The 15,422-nt window shown below is 36.6% G+C and overlaps 1 protein-coding gene and 1 pseudogene across 3 annotated transcripts in view; one reads left to right on the top strand and one right to left on the bottom strand.

The window, feature by feature from the left end:
* The window catches only part of COP1 (COP1 E3 ubiquitin ligase), a 145,088-nt gene that overhangs the window by 69,912 nt on the left and 59,754 nt on the right, over nucleotides 1-15,422 (top strand). For all 3 annotated transcript variants that reach the window (XM_066261207.1, XM_066261208.1, XM_066261206.1), the window contains 2 exons: nucleotides 6,904-7,018; nucleotides 12,053-12,188. In XM_066261207.1, the coding sequence (XP_066117304.1) occupies nucleotides 6,904-7,018; nucleotides 12,053-12,188 (251 nt within the window). The remainder of the gene's footprint in view (nucleotides 1-6,903; nucleotides 7,019-12,052; nucleotides 12,189-15,422) is intronic.
* On the bottom strand, nucleotides 5,402-5,548 carry LOC136327480 (small nucleolar RNA SNORA5; annotated as a pseudogene).

Genomic DNA, 15,422 nt, shown 5'->3' with positions numbered 1-15,422 from the left:
GAGGTACTGTGGTCTTCATTTCACAATATATACAAATAGTGAATCATGTTACACATCTGAAACTAATATGTCAATCATCTTGATTTTTAAAAAGTAACAAAGTGTTTTTGAGGGATACTTTTATGAAATGTGTATATGTAGTTTTGTTTGTTTTATTCAAGTAATGGTAAAAAATATGTTTAGCAATGATCTTGGTGCCAGTACCTTGATTTGGCTAGAGGCCAGCAGTTTATACTGAACTTGGCTGCTTTAGCATAACTAGTGCATATATAAGGATAGTGAAAGCAGCAAATAACATTTCACTCTACTTATAAACATAGTTTTGACCTCACAAATACCCTGAAAGAGTCTGAGAACCTCCAGGTGCCTAAAGACCACACTTTGAGTACTGTGCTCTGAGAACCACTGTTCTAAATTATGCAGCCTTTCCCTTTAATGCTACCCTTTAATCTGTTTTTATAAAAATGTGTATGTTTAACAGTTAATTTGTTTTATTATTTTGCACTTGGTCCTTGATCTTATAAAGATTACTTACTGTGTAAATAATAATTAGGTTTTTATTATACATTGCTTCATTTTTTAAATTAGTATGGGAGGAAGGAAGTATTTATATCTTTAAAAATTTGCAGATGTTAACCACACAGAACACTTTCAGCTTTATTTAGTGTAGGACTCTCTTAGTGAGATTGATGGGGAACTGTGCTATGGTAAAAAGGTTTTCTTTCATTGTATAAACATTGGTTTCATTCATCTTTTAAAGATCTCATTGCTTTTGTAGTATTGGCCATTAGTTTATATTAAGTATATGAAATGGAATATTTAGTTTTGTGTGCTTCTTTATTTTCAGTTTAATTCCATTCATTAGGAATCAATCTTTTGTTAATTTTAGAAAGATTTTTCATAATTTACAGACCACTGTAAAGGATCATTTTGTTTAATCATCAAGTTTAATTTGTTTTATTATCTTTATAGTATGCCTGCTAACTTCTTAGCATTATGTGAGTTTTTTTTTACTTTCTCAGTTACCAGATAAGATATTACATGTTTCTGTTTTGCTGTAGTGAAATTTAATTATTTTTGAGTTTGTTAAGGGTGATCATTTTCTTTAGAACTAATCTAGATAATCACAAGGAGACATTTCCTTTTGATTTCTGGCCATGTTTATATACTACCTTTGGTTATAGACCTTATTCTGAGGTTATGTTTAACCTGCTATTGGTCGTCTGGATCATCTGCAACCTATTTGTAATCTCAAAACATTTATCCCATCATAGCCTATTTTTTAAATTTATATTAATGTTATTTGTGAATTTAATAATTAAACTCGTGCACTGAGCCAAGTGATGTGTGTTAAGCAACAGTTGTGAGGCAACCTAGTTTCTGATGGATTAAAAAGGAAAAGAAAAGCTTAGAATAAATATAAGCAAAGTAATAGTGAAGATGAATTTGCTATAAAAACTGGATGCCAAGCCTGATCTGTGGTGGCGCAGTGGATAAAGCGTCGACCTGGAAATGCTGAGGTTGCCGGTTCGAAACCCTGAGCTTGCCTGGTCAAGGCACATATGGGAGTTGATGCTTCCAGCTCCTCCCCCCCTTCTCTCTCTCTCTGTCTCTCCTCTATCTCTCTCTGTCTCTCCCTCTCCTCTCTAAAAATGAATAAAAATAAATAAATAAATAAAAAGCACCTCTTACCTAAGAGTGTGCCTTAAAAACAAAAACAAAAACAAAAAAAAACCTGGATGCCAAACCAAATGGTGTTAAGTACTTCTTGTTTGTCTTATATGCCACAGTCCTGATTTTTGTTACTGTAATCATTCTCATGTTTTATACTGTGAAGTCTTTTGTTTCTTCATGGAGCTGATCACTTTGTAAAAAATCTAGAATTAATCCCCTTATAAATTACATAAAATATGTTGGTACATAAAAGGAATAGATTTTTGGCCCTGGCCAGTTGGCTCAGTGGTAGAGCATTGGCCTGGCGTGCGGGAGTCCCAGGTTCGATTCCCGGCCAGGGCACACAGGAGAAGCGCCCATCTGCTTCTCCACCCCTCCCCTTCTCCTTCCTCTCTGTCTCTCTCTTTCCCTCCCGCGGCCAGGGCTCCATTGGAGCAGGGTTGGCCCGGGCGCTGGGGATGGTTCTGTGGCCTCTGCCTCAAGCGCTAGAATGGCTCTGGTTGCAACACAGCGATGCCCCAGATGGGCAGAGCATCGTCCCCTAGTGGGTGTGCTGAGTGGATCCCGGTCAGGCGCATGTGGGAGTCTGTCTGACTGCCTCCCCGTTTCCAACTTCAGAAAAATACAAAAAAAAAAAAAAAGGCATAGATTTTTATGTATATGTAAGTCAAGCATCATTATAACGAAAAAACTTATGAACCAAGCTCCTGTGTTAGTTACTGGAACATTAACGGTATCATTCAAGTCACCCATGTGCTTTTAACAAATTCCATCACTTTGCCTCCTGTTCAGAGGTAACTACTTTTCTCATATTTTTGTTCATTAATTTGTTGACTTTTAAAAATCGTTTTACCATATATCTTCCTATATTATTTGGTTTGGCTATAGTTATACTTTATAAAAATAATAATATCACAGTGTGTAGTTTTCTGAGACTTGTGTTTTCAGTGATTCAGTCCTGATGTCTGTGGTTGTGGTTGAGACATCTTCACTAATATTCTATTTTATTACTATATCACAACTTATCAGTTGTCCTATTTATTTATTTAGAAACAGACAGGAAGGGAGAGAGATGAGAAGCATCAGCTCGTACTTGCATCACTTTAGTTGTTCATTGATTGCTTCTCATACATACCTTGACCAGGGGGCTCCAGCCAAACCAGTGACCCCTTGCTCTAGCCAGTGACCTTGGGCTTCAAGCCAGTGACCATGGGATCATGTTTATGATCCTATGCTCAAGCCGGCAACCCTATACTCAAGCTGGCAACCCTGCACTCAAGCTGGTGAGCCCTCTCTTAAGCTGGATAAGCATGCGCTTAAGCCAGTGACCTCAGAGTTTTGAATCTGGGACCTCAGTGTCTCAAGTTGGTATGCTATCTTCTGCGCTACCACCTGGTCAGGCTCAGTTGTCCAATTTATATTCACTTGATATATTTCTACTGTTTTCCTTTTTGCTACTGAGGGCGTCTTTGTATACATCTCCTGATGCACAGGTGTGAGAGTTTCTTTAGATTTTGTACCTAGGAGAGGAAGTGAGTCATTTGGTATACACATTAATGTTTTTGTATTTTGAAATAATATTAGTTTTACAAAATCTTTATTATTTAAAACTCCCACCACATTTATGTGAGTTCCAGTTTCTCTACCTTCTTGTCAATAATTAGTATTGTCGAATTTCTAAATGGCTGCTGCATTAGTGGGTAATAAATAGAATTTAGTTGTGGTTTTACTTTGCATTTTTTTTGTTACTACAAGTCCAGCATCTTTTCTTATGGCCGTTTATGTTTTATTTTTTGTGAAATGGCATTTCATGTCTTTTCCCATTCTTTTTTTTTATCAGTCTTTCCTATTTATTTGTAGGAGTGTTTTAAAAGTGTATTCAGGCCTGACTGGTGGTGGCACAGTGGATCAAGCATCGACCTGGAATGCTGAGGTTGCTGGTTCAAAACCCTGGGCTTGCCCAGTCAAGGCACATATGGGAGTTGATGCTTCCTGCTCCCCCCATTTCTAAAATGAATAAATAAATAAAAATAATTAAAAATTTTAAAAAAGTGTATTCAGGGCCCTGGCCGGTTGGCTCAGTGGTAGAGCGTTGGCCTGGTGTGCGGAAGTCCCGGGTTCGATTCCTGGCCAGGGCACACAGGAGAGGCACCCGTCTGCTTCTCCACCCCTCCCCCTCTCCTTCCTCTCTGTCTGTCTCTTCCCCTCCCGCAGCCAAAGCTCCATTGGAGCAAAAGATGGCCCGGGCCATCATGGTAGCAAACATGTTCATAATTGCCCGGTCTGGACGGGGTTGATAAGGGGAAACACGCCCAGTTACTATGGTAACGGAACCACGCCCCGGCTAGCGCATGCTCAGTAAAGCGGTGTCAAAGTGGCCAGGATCTAGTATTACCATGGCCACTTTGACACTGACACTGACAAAGAAGCAGCTTTGGGAGAAAATGCCACTTTGACACAGACAGACTTTGACACAGACCAATTTGCCAGTGACACAGTCAATGCAAGCTTATGAGTACTGTTCCCCTTGAAGTAAGGGGTTAGGGGTTTTAATAATTTGATTACTTGGTTCCCCTTGAAGTAAGGGGTTAGGGGTTTTAATAATTTCAGTACTTGCCTGGGGGTGGGGGATTTGTTTGGACATGACGCCCCCCTTTGAAGGGGCTGGGGGCAGATTCCCCCACTGGGGGTTAAGGGGGAAAAAAAGCAAAATGATGTGAGACACACCAGCACATTAGCAAAGCTTGTCCCCCTTGGGGGATTAAGGGGGGAAAGTGAGTCAGAAGAATAAATGTGGGGAGGGGGCTTCATCCCCCTCCCCGTGAACAAGCCCCTTGGGGTTTGGGGGAAGCCCCTTGTTTTAAGGGGTTTGGGGTTAAAATTATATAGGCTTAATATATATATTTAAATTTGGGGAGGGGTCCCCTTATGAATTAGGGGAGGGGTCTTATTTGGTTTATGAATTATTTATATTATTTATGGTTTTATATTAATGTTTAAGACCCCTCAATAATATATACAATTGTTAATGTTTTAATAGTAGTTATATTTATTTACAGCAGAGGGCGCTGTTTCCCTCCTGCAGTTAGTCTGCATGGGAGTATATTGTCCGGAGCTGATTTGCATATTATTAAGTATTAGAATGGTTCTGCTATTAATGGAGCAGCGCACATATTGAGACTTGTGCCATGTGTTTGGCACCCCTCCTTTTTCTGGTAGCAAACATGTTCGTAATTGCCCGGTCTGGACGGGGTTGATAAGGGGAAAACACGCCCAGTTACTATGGTAACGGAACCACGCCCCGGCTAGCGCATGCGCAGTAAAGCGGTGTCAAAGTGGCCAGGATCTAGTATTACCATGGCCACTTGGCCTCTGCCCCAGGATGGCTCCTTGGCCTCTGCCCCAGGCACTAGAGTGGCTCTGGTTGCAACAGAGCGATGCCCCGATGGGCAGAGCATCGCCCCCTGGTGGGTGTGCCGGGTGGATCCCAGTCGGGCGCATGCGGGAGTCTGTCTGACTGCCTCCCCATTTCCAGCTTCAGAAAAATACAAAAAAAAAAAAAGTGTATTCAGGATACTGATAGTTTGTTCCTTATGTGTTACTTAACTACAGAATTTCTGTGTCCATATTCAGTTCTGGAAAATTGTCAACATCAATTCTTTATTTCTTCTTCAGTCTGTTATTCTTTTTCTGAGTCTCTTGAGTATTTACATCTTTTTTTTCCCCTCTATGCCCACAGCCAAACTTATACCCAGGTCCCAGGTCCCAGGGCAGGGACCCAGAGAGCCCATGACCAGTAGAGCTTGCTGTAGCAGCTATCTGGGTCAGCCCGCTGATATGATGAGTACAGGGGGCTGAATTTGACTTGGCTGCAGTATTTACATCTTCATGTCTTTTATGTCTCTTTGCTCTCTTTCAGCTTTTCTGTCTTCTTGACATTTATCCTTCATTCTGGGTAATTTCTTCAGATTTATATTCCATTTTGCAAATTCTCTTTTCAGTCTCCAAATCTCAGTTCTAGTACTTGTCCTTTTGAAGGTATTTACCCCGCATAGGTGTTCTCTTCCTCTTTCCCCATCTGCACCTTTGTGTTTTGTTTACCACTGCCTCTGTGAGTTCATCTTCCTGTTTAGTTATCTATTATGCCTTTGGAAATTATCTTTCTTATGATTCAAGCACTGCTTTAAAATACCTACCAAGTTTTAACTAGGAGTTTTAGCTGGGGTTCATGGCAGTGTTTTGTTCATAATAATGCCTTAATATTCCCTACTAAATACATTTCCAATTGTGGCATAGTTATTAATGAACTTGTGTCATTTCTCAAGGTCTCCTATATCTTGTCTTTGTGTTTGTTTATATGCCTCAAGCATAATAGATAATAACCATTGTGGAAGAATCGTCTTATCCTTTCAATTAACTTGATGTGGGTAATGTTATATACAATTGACCCTTTAACAATGTGGGGATCACACATTTTATATATGTATTATATACTCTATTCTTATAATAAAGCAAGAACAAAGAATAAAGAGAGAAAAGAAAATGTTCTTAAGGAAATCATAAGGAAGAGAAAATACATTTACAATATCTGTTGGGGAGAGAAACTGCATATAAGTAGACCTGTGCAGTTCAAACCTGTGGTGGTCAAGGGTCAGCTGTATTTTTTTTATAGGAATTATATTTGCCAGTACATTACAGGTTTGTTGTCTTTGTCCATATATATCTGATTTTCTAAAGTATTGTATATGTCAAACTATTTAGTACATACATAGTATTACTGCCCCTTAATCTAATAATTTTAACTTAAATGCATATTCTATACAGTCTAGCACTGTTCCTATTAATCAAAGTGGTACAAGGTACAATATAGGGATGATGAAAAAGTAGTTTTTTTCATGATTGTTTTCTAACAATTTCTGTGTATTAAAATTCTAAATCTTCGAGTGGCAGCTATAATAGATTTTATCTTTAATTTGGAGAATTGAAAGAACCTTCTCAAAAAAAAAAAAAAAAAAAAAAAAGAAAGAACCTTCTCATCTTATTTTATAAAATTGGCCTTCAGAGTCCATTTTCACTTTGAATCAAAAATGGAAAAATGTGTTAAAGAAGTATGGGTTTATACCATTGGTAATTATTTTAATGTGATGAACTTGTGAAATTAGTTATTCTGTACAGAAAAAAAGTATGGAGTTTTTTGAGTGACAAATATCTCTTCTTGTATCATTTTAGACAAAGAAACAGCCTTGGTATAACAGCACATTAGCTTCAAGACGAAAACGACTCACTGCTCATTTTGAAGACTTAGAGCAGTGTTACTTTTCTACAAGGATGTCTTGTATCTCAGGTACACACACTTAGGGCTTCTTAAAATATCTCATATTTTTATTTCAGATCCATTTTGAGCTTTCTATCCTGGATTTATGGAAAGTTCTATTTATAAAGAAAAAATGTGTGTAGTTTTGATAGTCTACCAGAACATTTTGTAGTTTCTTAGATCTTAGAGAACATTGCTTTCCCATAGCTGGTTTTGTTCTCTTTCTGTGCTTGGAATTTTTAATCTTTATATCATATAAGCTGTATAAAGTTTAAGAAATCAGCCATTAATATTTAGCTAGCAAAAATCAGTTCTATTTGCTTGCCTTCTGTTATTCAACATGTATTAAATTCTAAGCACTGTCTGCTGTGCTAAGAATAAGAGGATGTGAGAACTGGTTCTTGTTGTCCAGGATTAGTATAAACTTCGTGGGAGAGAGCGACAGGTAAATAATTCTATGTGATGCTATATTTATGTAAATATGCAAAGAGTATTATGAGAACAGAGAACACTATACACTATCAAGCTTTGGAGTGAAAAGGCGAGGCCAAGCGGAAAATGGGAAAAGGTAAGAGGGAATAATCACTGTCGGGATTTCTAAAGAGGTGTGTTTAGTCAAGGCTGGTATTAATGAACTATAAAAGGTAAGCAGAAACATGTTCAAAGTAGAAAAAATAACTACTCAAAGACACAGATGTGATAGCATAGGATATTTTTGTTAGATCCCTGATCTCCAGCTTTTTTTGGCATCTTTGCTCACCAAAGAAGTAGGGGCATTGATACCACCCCTACAAGTTTTTGTTGTTATTGTTATTTTTAAGTTTTTTAGGTGATGCATATAATTCCTAATGATTGATATAAGTTGAATGCTCAGTTAAGTGATGGCATTAGTAGTATACCTGCTCAAAATGAGGGCCCCCAAGGGGAAAAAAAATGTCTGATATTTTATTAGTTGTTAAAAATTTGGTCTTGGTTTTCTCTTAAGTAGGCATGTTTATATTGTAATTTACACATTGATTAGATCTTTAAATATGCTTCAGGATTGGTTGTAGAGGGAAAAATATATTAGATTAATATAGCATTTTCCCTATGAAGAGGAGGAGGAAACCAAGATTTGTTGATAAATGTGTTTGAAATTAACAATCAACAATTGTACAGATGGAGTGCTTTTATTTTTTTGCCTGTGAATCGAGTCCCTTTTTGAGCCTCTGTAATAGTCTATAATTTACAACAGAAAGCTGTTGAATTGAAAGTGGTCTTAGACTTATATGCTTATTGACAGAGGGTTTATGTTAGCCCTTTCAGATGTCATATGTTGGTACAATGTTAAAATATAGCCACAGGTTAAGTGGCAGACATTAAAAAAGAGATTGGAAAGAGAGATTTAGGTAAGCTGTTTTTACTAATAAATTTTAAGTAATTAACAGCATAAGCATGCTAAGGGATGGTAAGATAATCACAAACCAATTTAATCTATTTTGGGGTTATAGCTTTATAGGAAGGTTGAATGGAAAGTTAAGACCAGAAGCAAGATTAGATTTTTATTTTTGTGGGCATGGCTGTATTATACTTAATACACATTGTCCGTAGTTTTTAGGGATCTCAAGCTATCTTATCAAATGTGCACATTGGTTATATTAATGATATTGCTGAATATGAAGTTCTTTTTGGCTTCCTAAAAGTTTGATTATTCTTTTATATATTTTCAAATGAGAATCACCCCATAATTCCCTTCTCCAACTTTTATTACCAACTATGAAAATGAAAGATGAAGATTAAGAAGTTAATGCCTTGGCTCTCAGTTGTAATTGAAAGAAAATATAAATTATGAAGCATTGGAAGAGAGAGAAGAGACACTGAATAAATAGACTTTTACGAACTCATCTGTAATTAGGACAGGAGAGGTGATATGTAAGCAGATATGTATGGATTTGGACATAAACCAGCCAAGCAAATAAAATCCTACCTTTTTATGAGCAGATCAGTGAAATAAAATTCCTGTACTGCCAGATACTGAAATAAAATTTTTTAGTGCTTTCTTTACAACTTCTTTTCAAAGTAGTTATTAATGTAATTAGTGGGGAAATGATGGCCAGAATTCCAGCTATCCTAGAAAGGGATTATGGTCTTTTTAACAGAATACACATGTTTGAAAGCTTGTGAATTTTATCTGGTTAGAGAATGATGTCAAAATGTGGAAGAATAGATTAGCATCAAAACAATTTTAAAATGAATATCTAAAGTAACTGCCTTTCCAGTTAAGTATTTATTGTATTACATAACTTACAATAATAGTGTTATATTTAAAAAGAACCAGTTAACAGTTATCCAAGCCACTTTGTGATAATTGATTTTTTTTTTTTTTTTACAGAGGCAGAGATAGATAGGGACAGACAGATAGGAATGGAGAGAGATGAGAAGCATCAATCATCAGTTTCTCGTTGCGCATTGCGACTTCTTAGTTGTTCATTGATTGCTTTCTCACATGTGCCTTGACCGCAGGCCTTCAGCAGACCGAGTAACCCCCTGCTGGAGCCAGCGACCTTGGGTCCAAGCTGATGAGCTCTTTGCTCAAGCCAGATGAGCCCGCGCTCAAGCTGGCGACCTCAGGGTCTCGAACCTGGGTCCTTCCGCATCCCAGTCCGACGCTCTATCCACTGCGCCACCACCTGGTCAGGCAATTGATTTTTTTTTTTTTTGAGAACCAATTAACTGTTACATCCAAACCACTTGGTAGTACAGTTGATTTATTTTTTTTCAATAAGCCATGTTTTATTCATAATTTGTTGAATTTTTTAAGAATAGTTTTTATGTAGCAAGAGCTTTATCTCAGTAACAGGATATTGCATGCTTCTTTGTTCCTTTTGCTGTATTTAGAATAGAAACACTACAATTTGAAGCCTTTTAAGATAGGTTGTTAAGGAATATGCTGAGCTAGTGCTTTTATATTTAAAGGGTAAATATCAGGGGTAGAGTTTAGTTTCTTCAAGTAATTGTTTATAGGGTTGGACAAAAGTAGATTTACAGTTGTTGAGTACACAAAACAACGGAGTTTGTTCTTTATCATTCTTTATGAATTATTGTATTAGTTTTTATACAAACAACTGTAAACCTACTTTTGTCTACCCTGTATAATGATTGTTTATTGTCAGCAATTATCTTTGAAATAATCTAATATCTCCAAATAAAATACTTTTCTATGTACTATATAGTATAGTAACTCTTTTGAGTTAATGTTTCTTATATAGATATAGTATATTAATTTTATTATGCCTACTATTATTTTCAGAGGAAATGATGAAAGTTACCTTGAAAAAGTTCTGTGTGTGTGTGTGTGAGTTTAGAATAAGGAAGATCGTCTGAAAACACAGTATTGTAACAGGCTTACTTCAAATTTCAATCTAAGAAGCTAACTAAAGTTATTGTGTGTTTTATTTTTCACTTTTTAGAAAAGAAAATACAAGTCCAAACTTTAGTTTTGAAAAAGTGATTTTTTTTTTTTAAATTCATGCTCTTACTCTAGGCCTTTTTCTAGATTGGAGAATAGGTTAGTCTGTATTCTCAGGTCCTTCATAAATTGAAACAGTGATTTGATTTAAATTCCACATAATTTAGTTATGGATAGTTTGCTGAAATAGACTTTACTCAAAGTATCATATTTGTACAGTATTCTGTTGGATGGAAGTATTGTTTTCCATATTCCACCTAGATATTTGAGCTACATTGTTTGTTTTTGAGAATTAATAACTTAACAGTTTTTTACTCTTTCTGTAATTGGATTTGAAACACTTAAAAGTATTATGTGCATTAATAGTTTACATTTTTTTAAACTTAAAAATCAATTATTTGGCCCTGGCCGGTTGGCTCAGTGGTAGAGCGTTGACCTGGCGTGCGGAAGTCCCAGGTTCGATTCCTGGCCAGGGCACACAGGAGAAGCTCCCATCTGCTTCTCCACCCCTCCCCCTCTTCTTCCTCTCTGTCTCTCTCTTCCCCTCCCACAACTGAGGCTCCATTGGAGCAAAAGATGGCCCGGGCGCTGGGGATGGCTCCTTGGCCTCTGCCCCAGGCACTAGAGTGGCTCTGGTCGCTACAGAGCGACGCCCCGGAGGGGTAGAGCATCGCCCCCTGGTGGCGGCCGGGTGGATCCCGGTCAGGCACATGCAGGAGTCTGTCTGATTGCCTCGCCGTTTCCAGCTTCAGAAAAATACAAAAAAAAAAAAAAAAAAAAGGCAATTATTTTTGTCTAAATTGTTATTTTGTTTGAAGGTAAATAAACATGGGCATGAAGATGTGTCCCTACACGTTTATTCAAACTAATAAATACCCTATCCAGTATATATGTACTATCTTTACCCTCACTGTGTCTATTATTGGATTTTTGTTTTATTTTAAATGAGTTTGCTTCTCTTGATTAGAGGTACTTGTCTTTGTTTTTCCAAGAAATTATTGCTTTGCAAAAAAGAATATATAGTATTTTTTAGTAATTTTTTTTTTTTTTTGTATTTTTCTGAAGTGAGAAGCAGGGAGGCAGAGAGACAGGCTCCTATATGTGCCCAACCAGGATACACCCAGCATGCTCACCAGGGGGTGATGCTCTGCCCATCTAGGGTATTGCTCAGTCTCTGCTGGAGACATTCTAGCGCCTGAGGTGGAGGCCATGGAGCCATCCTCAGTGCCCGGGCCAACTTTGCTCCAATGGAGCCTTGGCTACAGGAGGGGAAGAAAGAGTTGAAGGAGAGAGGGAAGGGTGGAGAAGCAGATGGGCACTTCTCCTGTGTGCCCTGGCCGGGAATCAAACCTAGGATTTTCACATGCCAGGCCGATGCTCTACTGCTAAGCTAGCTGGCCAGGGCTATTTTTAGTAGTGTTTAAAGAGACAGTGTCTTTTAAGGAATCATTAAGAAATATTTATTAAAGTTGAAAGATTGGCTAATTAATTTGAGCATATAAGTCTTTTAAAAATACTGTTTAAAAATTGTTGTTTGTATTTAGAATATTGTTAACCTGTGGATGTTCTTCTTTGATGTTGCAGTTCATTTATTTTATTCTGTTTTCTTTATGTAGATGACAGTCGAACAGCAAGTCAGTTGGATGAATTTCAGGAATGCTTGTCCAAGTTTACTCGGTATAATTCAGTACGACCTTTGGCTACCCTTTCATATGCTAGTGATCTCTATAATGGTTCCAGCATAGTCTCTAGGTAAGTCCTGGGCAGCATCTTTATTGTTTTCTTTTGCAAAAGTATCTAGAGTTTAATTGAATTCAAGAAGCAATATTATGGTTAGAGTCTATGTTGTGAAGGCAGGTTGCCTGCCAATTTTCAGTTCTCTGTCCTTAGTAGGCCAGTTTTGAGTCTCTTTAGCCCTCAGTCTCTTCACTTCTGGAATGGGATGATTAGTAGTATCCATCTCATAAGGTCGTAGTGTGTTTTATGTAACATCTTTGAGAGTGTTGATGACAAGATATGTTATCCTCATAAGTGCTTCCTCTTCTTCAGTTTTCTGGATGTGTTTGGAAAGAATTGGTATTATTTCTTACTTATATTTTGTAGAATTCACCAGTGAAGCAATTTGAGCCTTTAGTTTTCTCTGAGGGAGACTTAAATACAAATTTAATTTTTAATGTATGGTATCTATTTTTTCTTGATTGAGCATTATTTTTAGTTTGTTTTTCAAGGAATTTGTCCATTTCACTAAGGTTGTTGAGTTTATTTGCATATGAGTGTTTATAATATTCCTTTATTATCTTTTTAATATCTTTTTCTTTCTTTTTTTTTAATATCTTTAAATTCTGTAATGGTGTTTTCTTTCTCATTCCTGGTATTGGAAATTTGTTTCCCATTTTTTTTTCCCCCACCCTTAGTAGTCTGTCTTAGAAGATTATCAATTTTATTTATCTCCTGAAAGAACCAGCTCTTGGTTTATTGATACTCTACATTTTTCTGTTGTCTGTTTCATTGATTTCTACTCTGAACTTTATTTCCTAATTTTTTGGTTTCTTTAGGTTTAATTTGCCCTTAGTTAAAATATTTTCTGTTGTAGATAATTTGTGTTATAAATTTTCCTCTAAGCACTGCATTAACTGCATCCCACAGATTTTGATCTGATATCTTTTCTTTTCTCCAAAATGGTTTTTTTTATGGTAAAATACACATAACATAAAACTGACTACTGTTCGGTGGTACTAAATACATTTCTGATACTGTGCCACTGTCACCACCAATCATCTCCTTAATACCTGATATTTTGTAAAACTGAAAGTCAGTGCCCATTTAAAAAATAACGCCTTGTTCCCCCCATCTGCCTGTCCTGACAATCACCGTTCTACTTCCCTTCTCACTGATTTTGAAGTATTTCATGTAAATATAATCAGGCAGTAATCTTAATAACATTTCTGAAAGAAAAAATTTCTAATATTCAAAGTTTATTAGGCAGGACAGATGAAGACTAGTAGGTAGCAGCAAGGGAAAATATTATCCAAAGAATTGAAGAAATTTTGAAACTTTCACAGAACCACTGATTTTCTTTTGCCTTTCCTAGTTTCTCACATTCAGCACGTCATTGCTAATAAATTTACTTTAAAGGCTTTTAATTACTCTGAAAATCAAACATTAAATGAAGAGTTTCTTTGGGGACAGGTGTAAAACACATTAAATATGTTGAATCTGTTGCATTATTTCATTATATTGTAGAAGAAATTATTCTTACTGTAAAATTTCAAGAAGTATATATACCCTTGGTCATTTATTGCAGTGAGAATCTCACTGAGATAAAAAGCTGAACCAGAAACTTTGCTTTTGTCTACGTCCATACCACCCTGAACACCCCCGATCTCATTAGAAACTTTGCTTTTAAATTTTTTCTCCCTTTATTTATGGGTAATTTTGGGTTATTTAATACTATATTCATAAGTCCACAAGGTGGCAGCATTTGTTTACCTTGACAGTATCTCAGCTAATTAGACAATAGGCATGGAAATTAGTGCTTACAGTGACGTTCATAGAGAACTCCTCTTACACACATAGTAGTAATGTCATTTTTGCACTTTTTAAAAAATTAGCTACTCAGTAGCCACCAGAGAAGAATGGTTTTAAATCTTGGTTTGAATTTTTCATACTTGTTATGTTTTAAATTCTTATACATTCCATTTGTAGTTTAGAGGTTATTTTAATATATATTTTTTATTATATTTCCTCAAATTTTTGAAATAGAATTACATCAGACATTAATAAATCTATAATTAGAAAATGTGTGTTGTGGCATTCATTGCTGCTAGTTCAGTCTCTACACTGGGGATGTGATTGGTGTTTGATTACTTTTTTTCAGACACTATTATAAGTATTTTATATAACATTGTAAGTAATTTACTAACTCATATAATCTTTATATAAACCCTGTAGAGTAAGGCATTTCTGTTAATCCTATTCTACAGATAAAGAATTGAGGTGAAGAGAAATTTTCTAACCTGTTTAAGATGAACATAATGCTAGTAAATGACAACTGAGCTATTATGGCTCCTGAGTTCTGTTCTATGAATCCCTTTGGGGTTTGTTGAAACCTTTGTATAAATTTCAGAAAACATTTAACTTTGAGACACCCAAAAAATAAAAGGAATTCTTCTTACGCCTATTACTGTCTTGCCTTACTTGGCTTTAATAATAAACATTTTTAGAAGTTTTAATCTAATGTAGATACTACATTTAGGTGCCTTTTCTTTTATGCCATAGTTTGATGAGACTGTTCAAATTATACTTTTTTGTTGTTGTTGAAGCCAATTATAAGGATTGCTTTTTACTAAACTTTATTTTATTTATTTATTTATGTATTTTAAGAGAGAGATAGAGGGATAGAGGGACAGGAAGGGAGAGAGATGAGACACATGAACTCATAGTTGTGTCACTTTAGTTGTTCATTGACTGCTTTTCATATGTGCCTTATGAAGAGAGTAAGGCACCCAACCAGCATCCTGAGGGCAGAGGCCAGGGGGAGTGCAAGTGAGCAAAGTAAGAAAAATCTTTGGGAAAGATAAAGTCAAGAAGCTGGTATACCAGAGTATTAGAATAGTCATCTATGTATATTATTATTGAAATAAGAATTATGGCAAGAGTAGGTTTGGAAGGTGAGCCGAAAGCTAGTGTCTAAGAACTCAGCGTTGGTAGAGGTAACAGGGAGCAGTACTGAGTGGTACACATTACAGGAGCTTTTGAGCCCGAAGGTTTTCAGGAAGAGAGAGGAAAAATGGCTGGAAGAATGGAGCTCAGACTTCGTGTACGGGCCTACTTGAACACAGGATGTCAGAGGACCTCAGGGAAGAGCCGGGTTTCAGTTACATTAAGAAGGTAAACAGGGCCCTGGCCGGTTGGCTCAGTGGTAGAGTGTCGGCCTGGTGTGCAGAAGTCCCGGGTTCGATTCCCGGCCAGGGTACACAGGAGAGG

The sequence above is a fragment of the Saccopteryx bilineata genome, chromosome 2, assembly GCF_036850765.1.
Source record: "Saccopteryx bilineata isolate mSacBil1 chromosome 2, mSacBil1_pri_phased_curated, whole genome shotgun sequence".
NCBI classification, from domain to species: Eukaryota; Metazoa; Chordata; class Mammalia; order Chiroptera; family Emballonuridae; genus Saccopteryx; species Saccopteryx bilineata.
Note: the sequence above shows the minus strand (reverse complement) of the source record. Positions and strands in the feature narration are given on the sequence as shown.